Here is a 21833-nt window from a genome sequence, read left to right as displayed (position 1 = left end):
CATTCATACATGCATTTATTAGTTTTGATTGTTATTTGTGTTTAGTGTTATTCGTGTTGGTGTTCTAAATACATTTAGGTAAGTAAAATATTATTATACCTGTTGCTTTCTGCAGTGCTTTCAAGTTTAGGATGCCAATTATTGCTTTTAAAATGATCCTAAACTGTTAAAATGTACTTTAGGTAACAGACTTAACACTCACTTAATATAGTGGATGTGTGGCAGTATAATCCGCTGCCTTTGATGCATATTGAGATCTACTATCTTATCTAACATTTTGTCATTAGTTTGTGTGTTGCAATGAATGGCACAGAGCAGTAACTAGAACTGGTGTTTGAAGTTGAGATTTAAAACATTTTGGTGTTCAGTTTTTTTGGGGGGATATATTTTTTGAGGAATCTATATTCATTTTTGCAATATCTTGGTTTTAGTGAGGTTATTCACATTCACAGCCATAAATGCAATGCTACTAATAATTGGCATAATCATTTATTTCCATTTTCAGCTTTCTGTGCATCTCTAGATTGATTGATTGATTGATCGATTGATTATACTTTATTAATCCCCGAGGGGAAATTCAGTCTCAGTTACATCCCGACCAAGAAACATGAAGGACAATAACATATCACATGGGGGACAGGTACGGGAGTACTGGTGAGCAGCCAGCAAGAGCAGTGCTCCGTTTCTTAGATGAGAAATATGAAACAATGGGTAAGAAGAAGAGATAAAAAAGGCAAAAACCAAAGTAGGCCCTTGTAGAGAGGGGCGGAGTTTGGGATCATGAAAAAAACTCTTCAGCAAACATTGCAACGAAAACACAACATACAATTCAATACAACAGCACTCTAGTTTGGTTTTTTAGTTGTTTGGTGATAAAGAAATATTTTGAGCAAAAATTGCTACATACAGTTTACAGTTGATTATTGCATTGTGTTGTGTCATTCAGTTTCCTGTCTGTGTCAACCTTCTTGTTGGAATAGTTTTCAATGTCAGGGCTAATAACGTTTACATATGGTATTTTATAGGGTTGTCCTGATAAAACTTTATCACTTCCGATGCAATACCGATATTGCGGCCTTGTGTATTGGCCGATACAGATACTGATCAGATATCAGGATGGATCACTCACTTTTATTACTTATTTTATGGTGTGGAATATTGGAAAAGTGATTTTACTCAAACAGAGCTGAATAGTCAATGACAATAGCTATGAGAAAAATGGATTACATACATTTTAATTTTCTACAAATTAACAAAAAAGACCCTAAAAAATAACCTCAGTAAGTGCTACATTGGAGATTTTAGATGCAGGGCGATATAATCTGATACCCGTTTATTTTATTGACCAATATCAATATTAGATTAGGACACCTGTAGTATTTTGTGGCAGGTCTATTAATCTATTATTGTTAACTTGTTCTTACCTTCAAGATAAGATACCAAAACTCAAAATATGACAAGCTTATCACCAATGAATGACTGCTAAAGAGAAACTATTCATGTGTAGTCGTCGTTGATGTAAAAAAATAAATAAAACAAGAATGTTTATATTACAACAAATCATAATAAGTCTGAATATGAGGTGCTAGATGGAAGCACAGGTAAGAATGGCTGCTTTTTATTGCTGTACTGGTGATAGTGCCTTTGGGCAAGCTGTAGGGTTAATCTCTGCATGTAACATACATTACATGTTATTGCCCTCCAATTACCTTTAAAGGAAGCTGCTATTGGGATATGCTACACTAATACCATAAATGAGATGACAAAAACAAGTTTTAAATATATACACACATAATTGACATTTTTTGTGGTTGTGTTGAATTTTAGAAAAAAACAACTATTTTCAGGGGTTTATTTAATTTAACTCCAGCAGCCTTTTCTTGTTAGCACGCTATAATTATTCTGTCATAGTGTTGTCAAGGAAAAAAGTGTTGATTTGCAAAGATTGTTGATTTGTTGCAGGTCAATGAGCATGTGCCATTCCACTTTTCCATCTCCCTGCTTTTAATAATTCATTACCTTAAAACCAATCATCATTGTTTATGCTTGGACTAATTTTGTGTGGATTCATTCAGCCAAGAACGACTTTTTAACCTGTGTCATCTCAGGAAAGATTCTCCTCTTGTCCCCACTTCTGGATCAGAGTAATTGGCGAGAAACACACAAATACTGAGACAGACTGTGCACATCAGTGCACAAAATAGCATGTGCACTCGCTGTGTTGTAGGGGGAAAAAGAGGACTGCCTTTACTCCAATTCACACAACAGGTCTCATGGGGATGACTGTGGATTTGCATGAGAAATGCCTGAGTGCCCTGTGATTTGACCTGTTTTAAATGATTGTCAAGCTGCTGCACAAACTATCTGCACTATCACACGTCCTATCAAAACATGCTGTATATGGTAATTTCTAATTTTACACGTTAAAAATTGGAACCTTTTATTTTTTTGTTATCAATGTATCAAGTACAATGCCTTTTTTCTTTTTACATGTAAATCATAAGATTATATTTTCCTGAAATCCAAAGTTTGTTCCCTGGACTTGATTTCAAATACTTAATCTACTTCATTTACCAAGTGTAAAATTTCAATTGTGAAAGTATTTCCTGCTCTTTCACAAACACAACCTTTCAGTTTATTAGTATTTGTTTTTCTTATTCTAATGCAATAGCCCCACAGTGGCTGCTTGAGAACAGTCTGAAGCCACAGCCCTGCTAACATAGTATTGTCCCACAACAGCTTCCAATATATATCAGTATATCGTTTGCATTGGAAATGGATCCCATGGGGCTTCTTTTCTGATTCATTTCTCAGGTTCCCATCTTTCTCGTCTTGTCAAATGTAATTCCTAATGCCGTTTTCAGCCCATGTGAGTTTAAATTTTTGTGTGAACTCGTATTTGCTTTTTATAAGCATTTTGTCCATTATGAACCATTCAAGCGGTGAAACAACTCATTTACTGGTATGCAGTATTTATCACACATTCAACGGGTTTTTACAAGACCGTCATTGCTTTTGCAGCATTGAGCAGGTGTGCCAAGCACTTTTTTTTAAAAGGCCATAATCTCTAAATCTTGCATTTCTTCTGACTTGGTTTTACTAGGCTCGTGTTGACAATTGGGCCACATCTTATCTCCGGTATACCCCAAGGCCATGTGCACCCACCATAAACTGGCCATGTTATAGGTATTGATTGACCAACAGATTGCCTGTATCCTGTAAAATGCAGCTCAAAATGTGAATGCCTTTATTACCATCTTGGTCATAAATGTGCAAAACTGAAAACAAGTCAAGTCATGGTCATGTTTGTGCTAACCTGGATCAATGTCAATCTTTCTGCTATATTAAGTCTTTAAAAATGTAGATTGAACAGGCAGTTTGAAGAACAGCTTCGAAGCTTTTGCAACGTGTCTTTAGATCACTTACCACAACTCACTTTTATAGACCTACTTTCATGTAATTATCTTTTATTGATTAAATCTGTCTTTTTTTTGCTTTCTACTAAGCTAGATTTTCTTAGCTTTCCCTGGCTTTTTTGCTTTTGAATTTAGTTTTAATGCCATTCAGCATTTCTTCATAAAACCACAAATCATTGTAAACATCTGAAACAATGTCGAGCCTTTCAGAAACCTTATCACACTGAGGGTGAGGGAAAGGTATTTAATTATTTGTTGCATCATGAAGCAGTCATGTGCGATTCAGCAATATTCAGGTGACAGTCTATACAATAGTTGACTGAATTCATGCCCAATGTTGCAGCTGTTGCATCAAGAACACGTTTCTATGCTGCGTTCAGTACTACCTCCATATTGTTGACTAATCAGTCTATTCCTGATGGCTGCTGCACTCTGAGCTAATAATGCAGTGTACCCCCATTATTTTGTAGGAACTAAGTGAGCACTATTTGACCACACAACAGGATAGAGTTAATTCTGGCTACAATTTACAACTACACAAAGGCAACCGGCTCCTGATCCAAACACTCCTGACTGACGTAAGGGAAAACCGTGATTAAAATTCTGAATATGAAACTGGGATCCACAAAAAGGCATGACAGAGAAAAAGAAAGTGAACCAAAAGACACAACAATAATCAGATCAAGACGAGCTCTGACTTCAGAAGATTAATTAAATGTTTTGAGGGAACAGAAGTTTGATGTACTTGGTGGTAATCTGAGGTTCTCTTATCTTATGTAAACTGGATTTGGGGGTGTACAAGTACATTGTAGTGTTTTAGAGTGCAATTTACTAATTCACAACTCAACACACGGAACTACTATTATTACGGAGTGGATAGTAATTGTAAAATTGATAAATAAAAAAAAAAAAATACGTGCAGCGGTTAGTGAGTGAATAAAAACCAAAGTCAAATTATCTTGTGGACTTTGTTGCCACTTGTTAAATATTGCCAGATTGCAGGATTACAAGTATACAACTTTAAGGCAATCTGTTAAGATTTCCTGTTAAATCATAGAGCTGCGGCATTAGTTCATCACATTAGTGACTTGTTCAATAATGAACAAAATAAAATTCTAGATTTTAATTTATTTTGACAGTGTTAAAATGAGTTAAACTATGTAGTGTAGCTGGCCTGTATGTTGTATAGAAGTAGTTTCATAATGTGGCATGGGTGCAAAGTATGATTTAACTTGGAAGAAAACATGATTTCATATGCCATATTTTCATAAAATGATAATAATTTATCATAACCTTCTCCCAGGTAATTGTAATCTAAGCAAACCTAGAAACCAGTGTACCCATAATTAGAACACTGAGGCTGATGCAGATTAGGATGTCACCACAATGGATTTGAAATGATTTAATGAAGATTTTGGAGAAGCCTTGTGAATAGGTGTGCCCCATGTGGTGAGCTGTTGTTGTTGATTGTTAATAATAAAAATGTGTTTAATCTTAAACACTCGAGACAACAAATTAAAAGAAAACACATCAAGCAAATAAAACTACCTGTAACTCATTCAGTCATTCCAAAGTAATATAAAGTCCAAATGTAAAACCAAATAGAAAACGTAAAGTGACCGGTAGTTACTTATGATTGTGTATAAGTTTTATTTTTACAAGTTGAAATTTACCATACAGATTATTAAATATGTTTTGGCCTTACTCTTCCTTACCTGACCCAATTCTCCTGCACGCAAACACAAACACACCTTCACACATCACATCACATCTTAATTACTGAGGCTTGATGGGTACTTAACCTTGCTCCTTGGTGCTTCTGGTAATGCAGAGGGGTCAGGGTTGTGCTGAGTGGCTGGCTCGCTGACAAATCAGCCAGAAACGACTGTTGGAGTGAAGATGAGAGAATGAGGGAGACTTTCCAGCAAGGACAGGGAATGACTGGGATAAGTGGGAAAAAAAAAAACAAAAAAAAAAAAAAAACGATGATTAGCATGCGCCACATTTCCTTTTTTTAATCCATTTTTTTAGAATCACCATTCAAAATAGTGATTCTTTGTAATGTTAGATTAGTCATTGATCATATAATGACAAATCATGTTTGGCATCACTTTTGAAGAGATTACAACTGTGTCCTTGCTAGCTGTCCACGCTAGCTGCTACATGTTTAGCACTGAGGTGGTAGCGAAGGCAGCAAAGCTCTGGTGATCAACTAACCATTTATTGCACAACTTGCATACAACCAGACTTTTGTTTTCCATCCGGTGTTGTTATGATCTAAAATGAACACCCACCAAACACTGCAACAACTTCTTTTCTGGGTCTCCTGTCTCTTGTGTTATAGTTTGTGCATGGACTGCAAAGAAAAGAAGAAGCGTTTTTTTTTTTTTTTATTGTGTGTTATTTTCCTGTAATTCATTAATCACAATTAACACGATAAAGTCCCAGCCCTAATTTTTTTACTCGTGTTTTTTCAGACAAATATTTTCCTCTCCGTCTGTGAAGCCTGGTTTTTTTTTTTCTATTTGGTGCTACATATGTAAAGGAACCTTTATCCTTAGCTGCCAAGCAAAGCATGATGGTTGCCATAAAACAAAGCAAATAAAAGCCTTAAGGTGCTGGTACCACCTCAAACTGTACAGATAAGTGAAAAAAGTCTGGTTACCCACTGGAAAATACATATAATGCAATTTTTGCATTCTTTTTCGCAGACTGAAGACAGTTTTGGCAATTGTGAGAAAATCAGCGTAGTTGCTCAGTTCAGATCACATTGTATTTGCTGTTGTGTAAATGGCACTGTAGAAGGCAAGGGCGTTTCTTTCACTCTAAGTTTTGCTGTGGGAAAGTTGAAGAGGGCCTTATATAGGTCAGGCACTGTGGTCCATCTAATGCCCAGAGTTATTTTAATGTCATATTCATAGCAGAGGGGCATCTCCAAGTCAACCTGATCAATTCAGTTGGACATTAAGTCTGCTCTAATTTGACTGATTCTCTGTAACCACTCAGCTGTTAAAAACCAGTATGTACAGCACAGCACTCCTATCATACATGCATAGCACTGAGGTCATGCATGTATGCATGGACTATTGTACATTATTGCCATTGCCAGCCAGGACCACGGCTATGTGAGTGTCTTCAGTTTGGAGCGCATGTGAGAGTTCAGGCCCTACATGTGCGTGTAGTCTTCAGTCAAAGGAGAGCACTAACAAAGAGTTGACAGACGGGCCACAGAGATTCGGGGCAAGGTGCCAGGGAAGTCAAGGAGAAATGTGTATGCACATTTGCGCACGCACACACACACGTATTCAATCGCACATACCCACACCTCGTTGTCTGATCCTGGGGGACATCTGCTCTAGTCCGGGTCACTGGCAACGAGCGCTCGGTTGGGCATTAAAGTATCACCACAGCAACGGCATCGCATAATCCCGTCCCATCTCATCCCACCCAAGATCAGTGTGCAATGTGATTGGCCTGTTCCCCCTGGGGTGCTGAGGCGGCAACTCAGGCGTTGTCTGCTTACGCGCCGTCAGTTATGGCTCCGCGTCCAGGCATGGACGGAGTTACACATTAAAGGAGTGTTTGGCCAATTTTGGCTCGACACAGTGTGAATTATGCAGACGCACCCCTACTGTGTGTGTGTGTGTGTTTTTTGTTTTTTACTTGCCAAGTATTGGGCTTCTGATTTTCTGTTTCAAATTTTCCCAAATTCCCTTTCAGGATGTACCCATTTTTGTTTTTTAATTTCTGTTTTAATCGGCTTTGTCTAATTTGATGTTACTTACTGACTATCTATCTAAACACTGTAAAATCATGCCAAAAATACAAAATATGAATTAATTAAGTTAAAATTGTAAATCATTCTATTTTTCTATACTTAAAAAGTAAAAATTGTTTGCTCAAATCCTGACACATCTCACCAGATTGTGCATAAAGGAGTGGTCTATAGTGAGTTTTGTCCAGGGTTGGGGTCAATTACATTTTTCAAAATTTAAAAATCAACCTTCCTCTTGTGTTAGCTTTCTGCTAGCATCTCTAATGATAACAGGTCCTAAATCAGCTGTAAAATACAGTCATAACAAATATCTATCATCTAATTTCTTTCCTATCTATTGGTTACCTTGTTAGGCTTCCTAATCAATGAAAATATAGGTTTTAATATTTTTGGTGTGTCACCATACCCTTAGATTTATATTTTTTTAGAAAGCTTGATATGAAACATATTTTAATAATTGTTGACTACATATGTGTACAACTGTACATAGAACTGTAACATGGTTTGGTGTTAAATTATAATTGACAATTTTTAGTAGAATTTTCATGACAATTACAAAGACACTTATCTAAAGTCAATTACAATTTAGTTACGATTACGACAGCAACAGATTATAAAAATTACAATTCTAATTACGCCATATTTGTAATAAATTTTCAATTACATGATTATAATTATAATTTACCCCAACCCTGGTTTTGTCATCTTTGTGTTTATCATTTCTGAACATTTGCTACACATTTACTCATCGATTTAATGGGAAAAAAATGGTATAAAATAGTAGCTAAGGGTAAATTCTGTGCCATATAGTTATTAGTTTCAGGAAGTGAATTCTCTGTTTGGACTGTTGGAGGCCCAACAAGTGAGGGGAATAACCACAAACTCTGCTGACTTTTCTTTTTTCTACATCTGGGAAAAGTTTTTTTCCACACTGTCTTACCTGTTTTACACTTTTAAGCCCTTATTGCTTCCTGCTTCTTTGGTGTTCTCTTGGAAAAAAATGCCTAATTCTTCTTCCTTTTCTTTAAATGTGTGGAATGTCACATTACATTGTCCAATTATTACTCAGTTGTTTTATAAATGTATTACTTATATCAGATTGTAGTTGTTGAATGTAAAGAAATGATCAACAGTTTTTAAAACTTTAAATGTATCTGTATTTCATGATTCTTGCATTACTGTAAGTCAGCGTTCTATAGTTTATACCTTCATAGAATGTTTTCACAAACAGCCACTCCACCATCTATCACTATTTCTCTTTCTTAGGTTGAAGAATACTAACGCAGTCTAAATTAAAGCACAACTGACAGTTTGTATGCAGTTTTCATTGCTCCTCCTATGTCCTCCTCCCACTATTCCTCCTTCAACTTTCATACCTCCCCCTCATCCCTCCCTCCCTCCCTCTGCCTCCTCCAGCTGTCAGGAAGCTTCATTATTAAAGATTCATGGCAAGAGTCTGGGCAGCTCTTCCAAGCGTTTTTGTCAGACAGACCGAGTGTTTCAAATCTCAGTGCCACTAAATGGAAGTGACATGAATGCTTGCACACACTCGTGCACGTGTGTTTTCCTTGTGGTTTGTTTCTACTTACTCTCAGCACAGCTCTATTTGTATCATGATGGCTTTTTAACATCTCTTTTCATACGTAGTAATCACAGATTGTAGATTACCATAGCAGTGTATCACTGCTCTATTGAAAATGTGGTAAATTCACTGTCATATGATATTATTTGTGCATTTTTGACAAGGTATTTTTATTTCAACTATAGGTCACAGTGACCCACATACAGTATGTTTCAGTTTCTTCTCTCTTATTTGTATTTAATCATTAAAAAAGCTTGTTTGTATTTGAGAGAACAGTTTTCTCCTTTTTGAGATTTCTGTCAACCAGTCCAGATGTTTCCATCAGTCAAAAACACCTGCAGCAATGTCTCTGAGTACAGTTCTTGTCTCCTTATATGGTGTGGCTTTTTGTTGAGACTCTTCCATTAAAATGTATTCATGTTAGACATTTTATAGGAAACACCGTGTCTATACTAAAGAAAGACCTTAATGGCACATCCTAAAACCTTTGGCCATGCAATTTCATTTATAAATATAGAGTTCTTTATCAGTTTGGCCCGCACATCCCCACAAATCAAAATTTTCAGAGAACATTTTAAAAAAAATTCCCGAGAACACCCAGCACCCTCTCAATGTTGGCAGTTTTTTCTTGTTGTTGCAAATAAAACAATTTTATTAGTATCTGTATTCATGATTTTTGACTAGTATCTTTCAGCGACAACTGATGATGTCCTGACAATTGAAAAAATCAGAAAAAAAACCCACTTAATCATCATAAAACAGCAAAAAAAGAAAAAAAATAAAGAAGCAAAGTAAATCACAGACCCAACAAAGAAGTTTTTCTGAAGTTGATAAGTTTTTATTTTAGAGTGCAAACTGATAAGTCCATTACTTTTTATTTGCTGAAAAGATTTAAAGATTTTAAAGGTATTTTTAATGCGTTTTTTTCCAGTTTTTTTGTTTCTCTTTTTTTTATTGTTACAAAAATTCCTCAAAATCTGTTTCTTTTTCATCTTTTTCTTGTGCAGGAAAGCCCAAGAACAGGAGAAGAAGGTGGTGGTAGCAGGATGTGTTCCTCAAGCCCAGCCACGGATGGAGTACCTCAAAGGCCTCAGCATCATAGGGGTGTGTACTCATTACATCTGACTGGAACTCACTTCTCAATAAAGCTCGTGGCACTTTAGTTTTAGTCTTATCCAAATTTTCTGCTTTAGAATAAATAGAAAATAAAAATAACTTTTTTGAAACATTTACTCATTATTTAAATTCACTGGTCTCAGTTTATTAAGCTCTTATTTAAGTATTGATAACCTATTGAAATGTTGAGCCATACTTAATTGTTGTCATATGCAAGGCACAATTTTTTTTAATAGATTAAATCACCAATGACTTTTAAAATATTGAATATCTTAAAATAAAAAATACTATTTATTTTTAGCAACTTGTTGCCAGAAAAAGCCTGTAAATGACAGGAAATAAGACATGAGGGTAAAAATATATATGCATAACTGTAGAGCATATATGATCAGTACATTTGAAACACATTGGGAAGAATTAATATAAGACATAATGAATGACTTTTTTTAGTTTGTGCCACTTTATATGGGCTATACATAATGAGTTTTTCTTATATACTTTTTACAGCTTCTACAAACATCGGCAACATGTGGCATTGCTGCTGTGGCTTCCCCCCCCCGTTTGTGCATGATCTCTATCACAGTTTTTCCAGTACTAAGTTTACTTTTAAACTGGACAGTCATTTTGCACACTCTTTTGCAGACGTGTCGTAAAACTGTAAAATGTCCTGTCAAATTCTGTCAGCCTGAGCATCTAGTCCGACCCGCAGAAAGATTTATTTCAAAATAAAAGTCATAATAGCATGACTTTTTGTAAATCACCATATAAGTTGCAGATATCTGACTCAAATTGCCAATTTCAATAAAACTTCACCGTAAAACCTGGAACATTCTCGCAAATGATCCCACAGAACGCTAGCATATTATATTGCAAATTTTGAGAACATTTCAAGGACTTTTGACCTATTGCTGACTATTCAGGATGTTATAATTGGCGTACAATATTTGTTACACATGAATATGCAAACTGGAGCACCACATTTTTGAATTTGTGCTTTTCTTTTTTCACAAAAATATGGATTTTTCTGGTAGTGCCCACTTTAAATAAATCTGGGTCGTATGTGGGCCTTAAACTAAGATGCATTTGATACTCCTGTTAAAGGGCATGAGGCGTTTTGGTTAGCCAATGAGATAGTAACACTCGAGTGGGCCTTATAAATGTATTTATTTTGAACGCACAAAAAAAGAAAATGGATGAAAACAAAAATGAATAAACCAATCATAATACATTTAATTTGTTCAACAAGGGATAGGAAGAAGCCTATGCTTGTCAAGTCCTACTGCCATTCTTCACCACTAACAAATCCAATGAAATAAACAAAATTAACAAAACAAATACATACTCCAATCAAGCTATTGAGAAAACAGAACAAAAACAAACAAAATGAACATGTGCCATCAACATCTGTGTGACTTACAATCTCTTCATTACTGTTCTCTTCAAAGATATATTTTTTGTACATTTTTTGGAACTGCATTATATTCATACTTAGTTTAATTGTTTCATAAAGATCATTCCACAAAACTACCCCAAAAATGGAAATACACATGCTTTTTAAATTAGTCCTTGCATAATAATTGACCCCCTGGTCTTTCTGTGAATAGTTTTGTATGTTTACAGATTTTATTTTTTGCTTTACATAGTCCTACATTGTAACAGTTTCCCAGACTTTATGGTGTGTGACTTTAAAAACAATATATTGCTGTGTTCATAATGTCCTACATTGTGCAGTATTCGGATGGCTCTTTTCTGTAGTTTGCTTAGTGATTGTAAGGTGGTTTTGTAGGCATTGCCCCATACTGCTACACAGTAATTTAAATAGTGAACTATACAGAATATACAGTGCTCTCTCATTCAAAATGTGCCTTGCTTTCACCATCATCACTCCAATGCTCCGTGCTACTTTTGCCTTCACATGTTTTATACGAGGTTTCCAGCAGATTTTGTGATCAAAAATGACACCTGGACATTTATTTTTTTACACACCCTTATTATTTCAACATTATTTATCATTACTTTTATCATCTTATTTGGTCAGTTCTTTGGTTAAAATCTTTGTATCAGACCACTATAACCATGCTAAAATGTAGGATTGGTTGATCAGAAATTATTAGTCCAATACTTGTTTTACATAATACGGATTATTTATCAACAATTTATTTCATGATTGTTTTCAAGAGCTATTGAGTGATTTTTATTTATTTTTTTTACAGTATTGTACGTATATTTAGGTATTATTCCAGTCCTTAGTCTTAAACTGGGATTTGTCTATGGAATAACAATTAAAAGCAATGATCCTAATTTCACATAATGCTGAATGTATTAGCTGGTATAAAAAGCAAATTGCGCCTGTGGAAAACAGAATACATCAGCCAGGCCAACATCCCATGAGGATTACTGCCATTGTTTTAAAAGTAATGTGTCAGGGGGATGGGGGACTGGTTGCATTAAATATCCTTTACCATAAATATTGTTATTCCATTTAAGTGAACACGCCACCATGTAACATAATTACATTCAAATAAAGTGGCATGTATGTATAATATAATTATGCTCAGATAAACAGGCTTGTGTTTGTAAAAGCCTTGAGGGCCAGGTTGAAACAGCTGGGAAGTTTACCACTGCCGCTCCTTTCATTGTCATGAGTCGATTGGATTATGCACTGATAAATGGACAGACCTGCCTGCACGCACACACTGAAGGAAGCGTGCACGAACAGGCAAACACGGTAACAAACACAGACAGAGGTGTATGGAAATGCGCCTTTTCTCCATGCGTATACTTGGTAGTTATAATCAGCAGTGTAATCAGAGTGGCAGTTGGTGGTTTATGCAAATATAATGCAAATGAAAAATCAGGAATTTGTGTACGAGGATTGCACTAACGGCTAGATGAGGGGTAGGGCTGGAATAAGGACTTCCTTCTGAATTTATTTAGTTATATAAAGTGACCCAGCTGTGTTTGCTTTTATGTGCACTCGTGTCTTTCTGTTGTTTTTCTGTGAAATATTGTCAAATATGTGAAATGGTTCTATTGTGGCCAAGGTACACAGACTCGTCACGCAAGTCTGCAGTGTTTTACTTTGCTGAGCTACACTTGTCACATCCTGTATGTGCATCACACAAACACACACACGCAAACTGTGCAGGCTGAGGAATCAGAAGAGCACAAAATATAACACATCTCAATGCCTGTCCATCTATCAATGATTTTAATTTTATTTTTTGTAAATGTTGCAATAATATTTCAGTCTGAAAAGGCAAAAACATTGTCTTAATTTAGTTTGTACAGTATATAGGTTTTAAGGATCTTCAAAGATTGTTGTTTTTAAGAGTCTAAAAGGCTAAATATGAGATGTTCTTTGATAAAGACAAATATTGAAAGCCTGCACTTGCTTTAGAAAAAAATCCCATTTTTACAGCATGTTTCCTCACAGAATGAATCAAGCCATGATGTGTGAATGCAAAGCGCCGTTTGACGAAAGCTTGAGTTAAAAGGCGGAAATTGAATTAAATGCTAAAATATAAAGCACGTCTGACCCTTACTTTAAGTGAGGAAACCTGCTGCCGCGCTGAATGGAGTCTGATTGCCTTGGCATTACTATGGAACAGGTTTTATTTCCTTGTATAACTTTCATGGGACTGCTGCTGGCAACGCACTGCATGAATCCGACTAAATGTGTGTGAAAAAGCTTTCTCTGAGTAATGGACCTGGAGGCACGGAGTTGTGGTGCAAATAGCTCCTGTGTTGATCTCCAAGTATGAAGAAAGTGAGACAATTAGAAGAAGTAGAGGCAACGGTGAGAGGAATGAATGGAGAAATAACGGCAAGGGAAATGAGTTCTTTTTTTCTCGTGTATATATTTAGTCAGACTATTCGTGTCTTTTCTTCCAGTTTCTAACATTTACTAGCTTTCCTCTTCAGCCTCATACTTTATTTTATGGCCGATAAGTCACATCTTGGCTGTTCTCATCTAAATTTTTACAATCTTTAAAATAACCCCTGGATAGATAGCTTCTTTAAACTGCTGCCAACTACCTGTATCTTGACAAACGTATAACATTTTTGACTTAAAAGTATTGTTGCTGCACCCACACTTCATTCTTTCACAATCTATTCTATTCTTTTGCTCTTTGATTCTCACATGCTACTTCCCTTGGACACTTTTTCCTTTCCTGCCCTTGGCTTTTATCCATAAAACTCTGTTGGCGATGTCAATACCCATTACACTTTGAGTTGCATCTACGTGCACACACTGTGGCATTTAGAAAATCCATATCACTTAATCCTGACTGGAGGGGGCTCAATGTGATGTCTTCTCTCTCCTTTTTTTTTTTTTTTTAACATTTGTTTATCGAAATGCTTATTGCTCATCGTCTGTGTATATTTACACGCACCGCCTCATTTAAACCTGGATCAGTGTATGTTGGCTTGTGTGGATTGTCTGTACTGGGCTTTTGTTTGACTGGTTTCTCAGCGTCAATAAACTTTTCCTGCGTGTGTGTCTGTTTTTTAGGTCCAACAGATCGATCGAGTTGTGGAAGTAGTGGACGAAGCTGTTAAAGGTATTTTAACTCACAGGAACATATACACATATCTAGGCCATAAGCACATCTGTGTGTGAAGTAAATGTAAATACCAAAGTTTGATCAGGGGTAAATGAATGAATGACAGTTCTATTGTCGTTACAATAAAGTAAAATGATACATTTGAGGATTTTTGGAGATCATTTTTTTAAAAACACTTAGAACATGTTTTTTAATTCCGTCAACAAAACTTGCATCTGGGTTACCATAATAGCGAAGACTGAAACTCTTAAATTTAGATTTGTCTGAGTCCTCTGCAGTCCAGCCTCTGGTTTTGTGATCTTACTGAGTCAGAGTGGCAAGATGTACCACAAATGTCATTCCAGTGATCGAAATGTCTCCATCTCCTCATCCAGTCATCCCTCATTAATTCTTGAAATTCAAAATGTGGTGTCATTTTGCTCACTTTGCCGCTCCTGCCAAAAACACTTAACAGCTCATGAACGATCTGCAAAGATATTTCTTGCTTAAGCCTCGTTTATGCTTTTGCGTCACAAGCTACGTCAACGGATCTTCGTCAAGGGAACATGTTGCTCTGCAATTTACCACCAAGTCACTAGGGAGTGTGTCTGTATGTGTGTGTGTGGTTTCAGAGGGACATTAAAAGGTTCTTGTTGATCTTCTGGTCACAGTAAACAATGCTTTATATCTTGACCCAATCAGTTTATAATGGAATTTCTTTTGAGATGAATACCTACTTGCCTAACTGTGTGTGTATGGTGTTGGAAACAAATATCATAACAACAGTTTCAAATTGTGTGCTTTATTCTTCAATATAAAAAATACATACATAAAAGGCATGGGTTTATATGGCACTTTTTTCTTTTTCTGGTGTTATGATAAAACTGATGCCCCTACCTAATTATTGTCCGGTAGTGGTTGATCGACTACATAATTTTAAAGGTCGACTTTATGTGCATACTAGTCGAGTCAACGTTGATTAGGCAATGACGCCACCAAGAGCCGAAGCCAAGCCGAGTGCCGGTGTTCTGGCAAAATCTGTGACCTGAAAAAATCGGTGACCGCAGGTGTCGACAGTTCCAACCCTTGCGGCTTCTCTGCGGACATTTACTCCCCCTTAAACACGTTTGTAATTCTTCGCCAGTCTGCATTTACTTCACGCACCGGAGCGTCATGTTTAAGGGGGAGTAAATAGCTCCTTAATAGCTACAAAGAGGTTTAGCACTCTTCTTCTCTACCGCAGAGAAGCCGCAGCGGTCACAGGTTTTTTCAGGTTACAGCCAGCCGTTGGGACACGGTACATGCTATAGAAGCTAAGTAAACCCAGGAACACTGCTGCTTCGCCTGGTAGCTTCGGCTTTCTTCCCCGAATCCGGTGTTGTGCCGAAGTCTGTGACCCGAAAAAATCTGTGACCGCTACGACTTATCGTTTGTAGCTTGTTTTGTTCTTCCATAATCAGCAGTTGAATAGAGCAAGTTTTACACAAATCGCCAGTTTCAGAGCAACAAGCTGAGAAAATGCTTTTTCTAAAAAAAAAAAATCTGTCGATGACTTTGACTTTGAAGCAATTTAATTTGCTTCATTGAAAACTATAACATCTGGACATTGGTTTCCTTATAAAAAAAATAACACTGAGACAAGGCTTTGGATGGCAAAATTATTATTTTACTATCTGGCTCAAAGTTGAATGTTTTGCTTACTGTATTTTGTATCTGCTCCCCCCGTCAATCACACAGACGTAACTTCCTCTCGACATGCAGAGATGACCCGTTTGGCTCAGTTAGTTGATGGTTTTATCTCACGTTCACAACATTATCGATAATCCATTCAGGTCTACACATGTTCATGTTCTGTGCTAGTATGTGGTGCTGTGAGCTCCTGGATACTTCACAATATCACTTCATAGCGCTATAATCTCCCTCGTCGCTGCTTCTCCCTCCTTAGCTCATGGTAGCATCAGTGGCTAAGGTGCGCTGCTGCCACGTTTAGAGCACCAGGTGGTCACTACATTGACAGAGAAGCCTTATATTCACAGTAGAACTTCGTCACAGTGTATCCTAGCAACTTCCGTGAAAAAAAGCAATTGATGAGTTTTCTCGTCAATGGCACTGAGCGTTCGGATTTGAAAAGACAAATTATCTCATCAATGGCACTGAGTGAGTTAAACATGACGCTCCGGTGGGTGAAGTAAATGTAGACTGGAGAAGAATTACAAACGTATTTAAGGGGGAGTAAAGAAGCCACAGGGGTTGGAATTGTTGCTACCTTCGATCACAGATTTTTTTTGGGTCACAGATTTTGGCACAACAGCAGTCTTCCCCAGCTAACAGAGCCTTTGTCCTGCGCTGCTGATGTTTTCCAGATCTGCTTAATACACAGACATGTTACCACTACAGCTAATGTTAGCTTGTATATTAATTGTAGCATCTGCCTACCAGCTGCAGTTTGAGCACAAATCAGGAAGGAGCGAGAAATACTTGATGGTGTGCTGCATTGCCGTGCAGGGGTACAAGGACCCTCGTTTGCTGTGTTGCGCCGCCATCTTGGGCAAAAGTCAGGTACTGCGACTAATCGAGGTCGTGAGATAGCACCAAAGTCGACTAGTCGACTAGTCTTTTCAATCCCTACTGTCTGGTGCACACAACTTTTAACCCTCAAGCTGGTTTCAGATTGGCTGATAAGTGTCTGAGCTATCGGTGGAAAGAGGGGGCTGCTGGTTGGCCATGTGGGTGAATGGCCAGGGCGAGTTCGACTGACGCTCTGACGGTAACGGCTGACCTTTTCTTTGTGGCCAGGTACCAAATGGTCCATGTGCCGGCACTAGTTTGTGGTCCAGTGGTTGAGAACCCTGCTGTAGGGTACACAGTTGGTTTCCCACCATGTGCACAAAACATCTGTCTCAAACAATAAAGTCCACCATCCTACTCGATTGTCTTTACAACTTGACTACTGCATATCAGGATATAAAAGTATACTACTGTCTACAGGTCTTCAGTCGTCTGGCACCCTCCAGAGATTGTCGGTCAACGTTTGCTTTTAATAAAACACAATAATCTGTTTTTAATGCACACACACACACACACACAAATTGTAGATTCAGAGACATGGCAGAGTACCAGTGAGAACAGAAACCACACACCCGTTGTCCGTGAGAGGATTTTAATTGGTGGTACTGGTGCAGTCATGAAAGGAAATTATAGAACGCTCGCACTTTTTGGTTGCTTGGGTTTTTTCTTCTACTTGATCCATTGTAGAAACAACACTTGCACCATGCCACTAAAAGTTGAAAATTCTTGTTGTCGACCAAAAAAAAGGAACAATTTCCAGAGATAAGGCCCTTGCAGTATGCAACGTGTAGTTATCGTCCTTCAACGGCCCTGAACTCGGCTTTAAAGTGTTTTCACATAACGCCTTGTCCGGCTTTCCCCTCAAACCCTAACTTCAAACCAAGTGTGTCAAGTCAACTTTTTTCCACAAACTCTCCACATTTTTGATCTTGTAGATTGATTTCCTTGTGGGAATTAACAAAGTTATTCTGGTTCTGATTAGAAACTCGTAAAAGGTAACCTCAGTACTTAGACACAGCAGGTGGGGCAACTGAGGCCCAGTGGACTGGCAGGCATTTGAAAGAAACCCTGGTAAGTCACCAGCTGCTGTGTCTGTAGAAAACTCTATAGAGTTTAAGTACAAAGAAAGTTTAGAAAGTGAAAGAAACTGAGTGACCTGATTCACTACTTTGAATGTGGGCAGAATGGTAAATGTCATGTGAAATGTTCTTAGTTGATGGATGTGTCTTTGAAATAATGTGTGTAAAAGTGAAGTCATCAGGGTAGCTTCTGTTTCCTATCTGTTCCATGTCTGAGCTGCTTGTTAAGCAGTGTTTGCTGTTGGACGGGCTCGACCCAAAGCCTCACATGGCAGTGATTAGGTCATCCATTTAAACTGTTAGTGATGCACTGAACTGTTTAATGAAGGTCAGGCAGAGTTTACAGTGGAACAGTGTCCAGTCAAGCTGTCATACTCCCCCAACTGTTCTCTAATGAAGAACAGATTGAGTTTACACTACGTTTGTGTGTGTGTCTTTGTGTTTGTGATTGGGCTACACTGCAGGCCTCATTCTATTGAAGGACAACTGAACGAAGGATTAGTTCTACTATGTGCCATAAAACCTAGATTGTGTTGTTCTCTGATAGAGCTCACTTTGACCTTCATACACTGTGACTTTTTTTCCCACACTGTCATTCAATAGTTCTTTCTTTTTTCCCTCTTTTCTACTGTTCCACCTCTTCGTCACACCATCACCTCTCCATAGAAACTAATTTCCCCAGTATCATTACTGTTCTTTATGACCTCGTATAAGCAAAGGGCTGTTATTTTCTTCTCGGGGGTGCAAGTATAAAACCCTAAAGCTCGGAGATTTTCCTTGTAATGAGCGCTAAAACCTGTTCTTCAATGAACTGGCAATGGATGCAGGTCGTTGCTGTTTCACAATCTCTTACAGGTCTCTGTTCTGCTTAGACACTTACACAACATGTAATGGCTTCCATTTTTGTGTAATATTTTGATAAAGTGATTAAAGTGATTCATAACCAATCACATGAATACACTTTAGATGATGGGTCTAAAAATGAAAAATAAAAATTATTATTTTTTGTAGGAAATGACGAAGTCATTTATACCAACTTCTTTCCTTCAACACACACACCATACCTTTTTGGAGATTACAGCCAATCAGCGTTTACATATCATAATCTCTCCATATTTACAAACACGTCAACCTCCAGTGTGCTTATAAAGTGCTTTTTATTACATGGTCCAGATATGGGCAACTTCTATCACAGTGGGGGCCAAAAAAATGTGATTGCCTTATCTGAGGGCCTCAGATTCCTGTGAGCGTTTAGAATATAATGTAAAGTAGAATCTGAAATCTAAAAAAGGGATTTCAAATCTAATCAATCCGAAATTATTGAATGGCATTTTTGTTTATTTTTGTTTTGTGCGTTTTTACTGTATTTTTCTGTGTTTTTCTCCCATTTTCTGTGTATTTGTTGTCGTTTTTGTGTGCTTTTGTTATCATTTTGTATTTTCTTCTCTGATTTTATGGGTTTTTGTCATCATTGTGTACTTTGTTGTGTGCGTTTGTGGTATAATTTTTTTTTTTTTTTTTCTCTAATTTCTTTGTGTTTTTTGTATCTTTTAGTTTTTTTTCTGTCTATTTGTTTTCATTGTCTTTGTGTTTTTTGTACTCATCTGTCATTATGACTGTTTTTTGTACATACACCTTTTAAACGGCCTCTCTTTCCTACTTGTAAATTTCAGTTGAGCTGTTTTTGTCGTTTGGGTTGAGCATTTTTTTAATTTCCTCCTGGTTTAAATGATAAGTTGAGCATCTGTCAGCCTATAAAGATACATCACGAGTGTAAAACTGGTAGCTGGATGTGTGTGATATAAAACTTAGGTCACCACATGTTGTAAATGGGAGGCCTTGTGTTCTTGTTATCTTAGGGCTTCTTACTGAGCGTGCACTCACTTAATTTTACAAGTACAATTACTGGTGAAGCATGTGTTGTCTGTTGTTGTGCACCATCCTTGATTTGCAGGGGTGCTGTTGTTGCTGCGCTCTCAAGCTTGCTTACTCAAATCACTTTTTAAAGCTTTGCCTACACTTCGGCTTTATCTTGTATTCCAACACCACTGGCAGCTAGATAAAATAACACAATTAACGACTGTCTTTGGTGCACTATTTCACAAATGTTGCCAAGCAAACAAAAACAGAAAGAAAAGATTGTGAGAAAAACCTGTAATTTTACTCTTGGCCTCAAGCTCAGTTAAAGATATCCGCTGTAACTCTTTCTTTATAAGGCTGTTTTGACATCCTTATTTCTTCATTGGCTCTTAATATTGATCTTCTCTCACTGAGAGGCTGGGACGATACCTTTTCACCTGGTATTTTTTTATCATTGAGAAGCACTTTATATTAAGGATGCTTGTCTTGTCGATGCAATGGACAGCAAAAGATTGACAGGCTAATATTTCTATTAGCGACGCTTGTGAATGGGTGAGGTGGTTGTCCTGTGTCCTTTGTTTGACCAGTGAACAGGTTTTACTCTACTGAGTAGCAATGAATGGGTGAACAGTGAGGAGATGCAGCTTGGAAATAGAATATTTGCATCCCTTCCAAATTCCATCTCTTTGTTTTGGTTTTGGATGTCAAATTTATGCAACTGACTGTCAGGCATCGGGCTTTCATGCATGAAAAGAACATGTACATGAAAGAGCATTGAGAAATATATTGAATGGGTGAATGGCATACCTCACACCTGTCATCTCTTCCTTTTCAGCTTCTGCTCTAATGTACACCTCCCTCTCTGATCTCACCCACTGCTTAACAATCAAACTAGACAGCACAACAAAAGCCACCACTTATGAGACACCAGATACAGGTCAACAGGTCACCATTTTCACTTTCTACCTCTCCCACCCAACAATCTTTCTGGCTTTCCACTTCTAGCCTTCTGTGATGTGATTTTTTTTTTCTTATTGTCATTATCTAGACATCCAACTATCTACTTTTTCACCTATCTATTTGATTTTCTCACTTTCTTTCTTGTATCCTTTATTGGGTTTTTACGAGTGGATAGAGGATTTTATGTCATGCATGTTCATGTTGGAAAGACAAGGAACATAGATTTATTGGTCAAAGTGCAGGAAGAAAAAGCGTAGACCATTTGGTATGAGAAAATGGGCTGTAAAAAGGGGTATTTGTCTTCATCACTATGCTGGATTGCCCATCACGGTGGTGTTTCTCAGTAACCTGTTATCGAGACGACAAATGGGGAACCTTTTTTGGATTTCTTCACTAACCTGTCTTAACTATTTCATTTCTTGCTTCACGTGCAGTCACTCAGCTCCTGATATTGTATTTGGTTAGGTTTGTGGAGTAACTATACCTCAAGGTTTAAGGCTGTAAATTCCAAAAAATGCCTTGATTATGGGTGGGGCTCCTGGAGCAGTTAAGACACGCCCAGTCTATACTATGAAATCTCCAAAGAAATTTCTATACTATGCTAACTACCTACTCAATACCCTATACCTCTCTATTCACAAATATTTTTGTCCAACCTACTCCCCGCAGGTTGCAGAGTCCACAGGTGTTTGTTTTTATAGGAGGGGCAGGGCTAACAGTGGTGGTTTGTGATGTAAGAAGCCACCAAAATGTCACAAACCACCATTCTCAGCCAAGAGCTGGGTTTGAACCCATAGAGGGCAGTCACCTTTACATTTTTACAACAAAATATACCAAATTGAACTACTTTGACTAAAATGTCAAAAGTTCAACTGAAATCAATCAACAGCACTACCTCTTAACAAATTAGATGTAGTGTTTTCAGCATGG

General features: G+C 37.4%; 1 protein-coding gene across 1 annotated transcript in view; it reads left to right on the top strand.

Moving 5' to 3' along the window:
- Positions 1-21833, top strand: part of cdkal1 (CDK5 regulatory subunit associated protein 1-like 1) — a 259308-nt gene that overhangs the window by 64567 nt on the left and 172908 nt on the right. Inside the window, exons 4-5 of the mRNA XM_028471816.1 lie at positions 9781-9877; positions 14406-14454. Coding sequence (XP_028327617.1) covers positions 9781-9877; positions 14406-14454 — 146 coding nt within the window. The remainder of the gene's footprint in view (positions 1-9780; positions 9878-14405; positions 14455-21833) is intronic.

Source organism: Gouania willdenowi, chromosome 16 (genome assembly GCF_900634775.1).
Source record: "Gouania willdenowi chromosome 16, fGouWil2.1, whole genome shotgun sequence".
NCBI lineage: Eukaryota > Metazoa > Chordata > Actinopteri > Blenniiformes > Gobiesocidae > Gouania > Gouania willdenowi.
The sequence above is the reverse complement of the archived record's forward strand: the minus strand, read 5'-3'. Positions and strand labels throughout refer to the sequence as shown.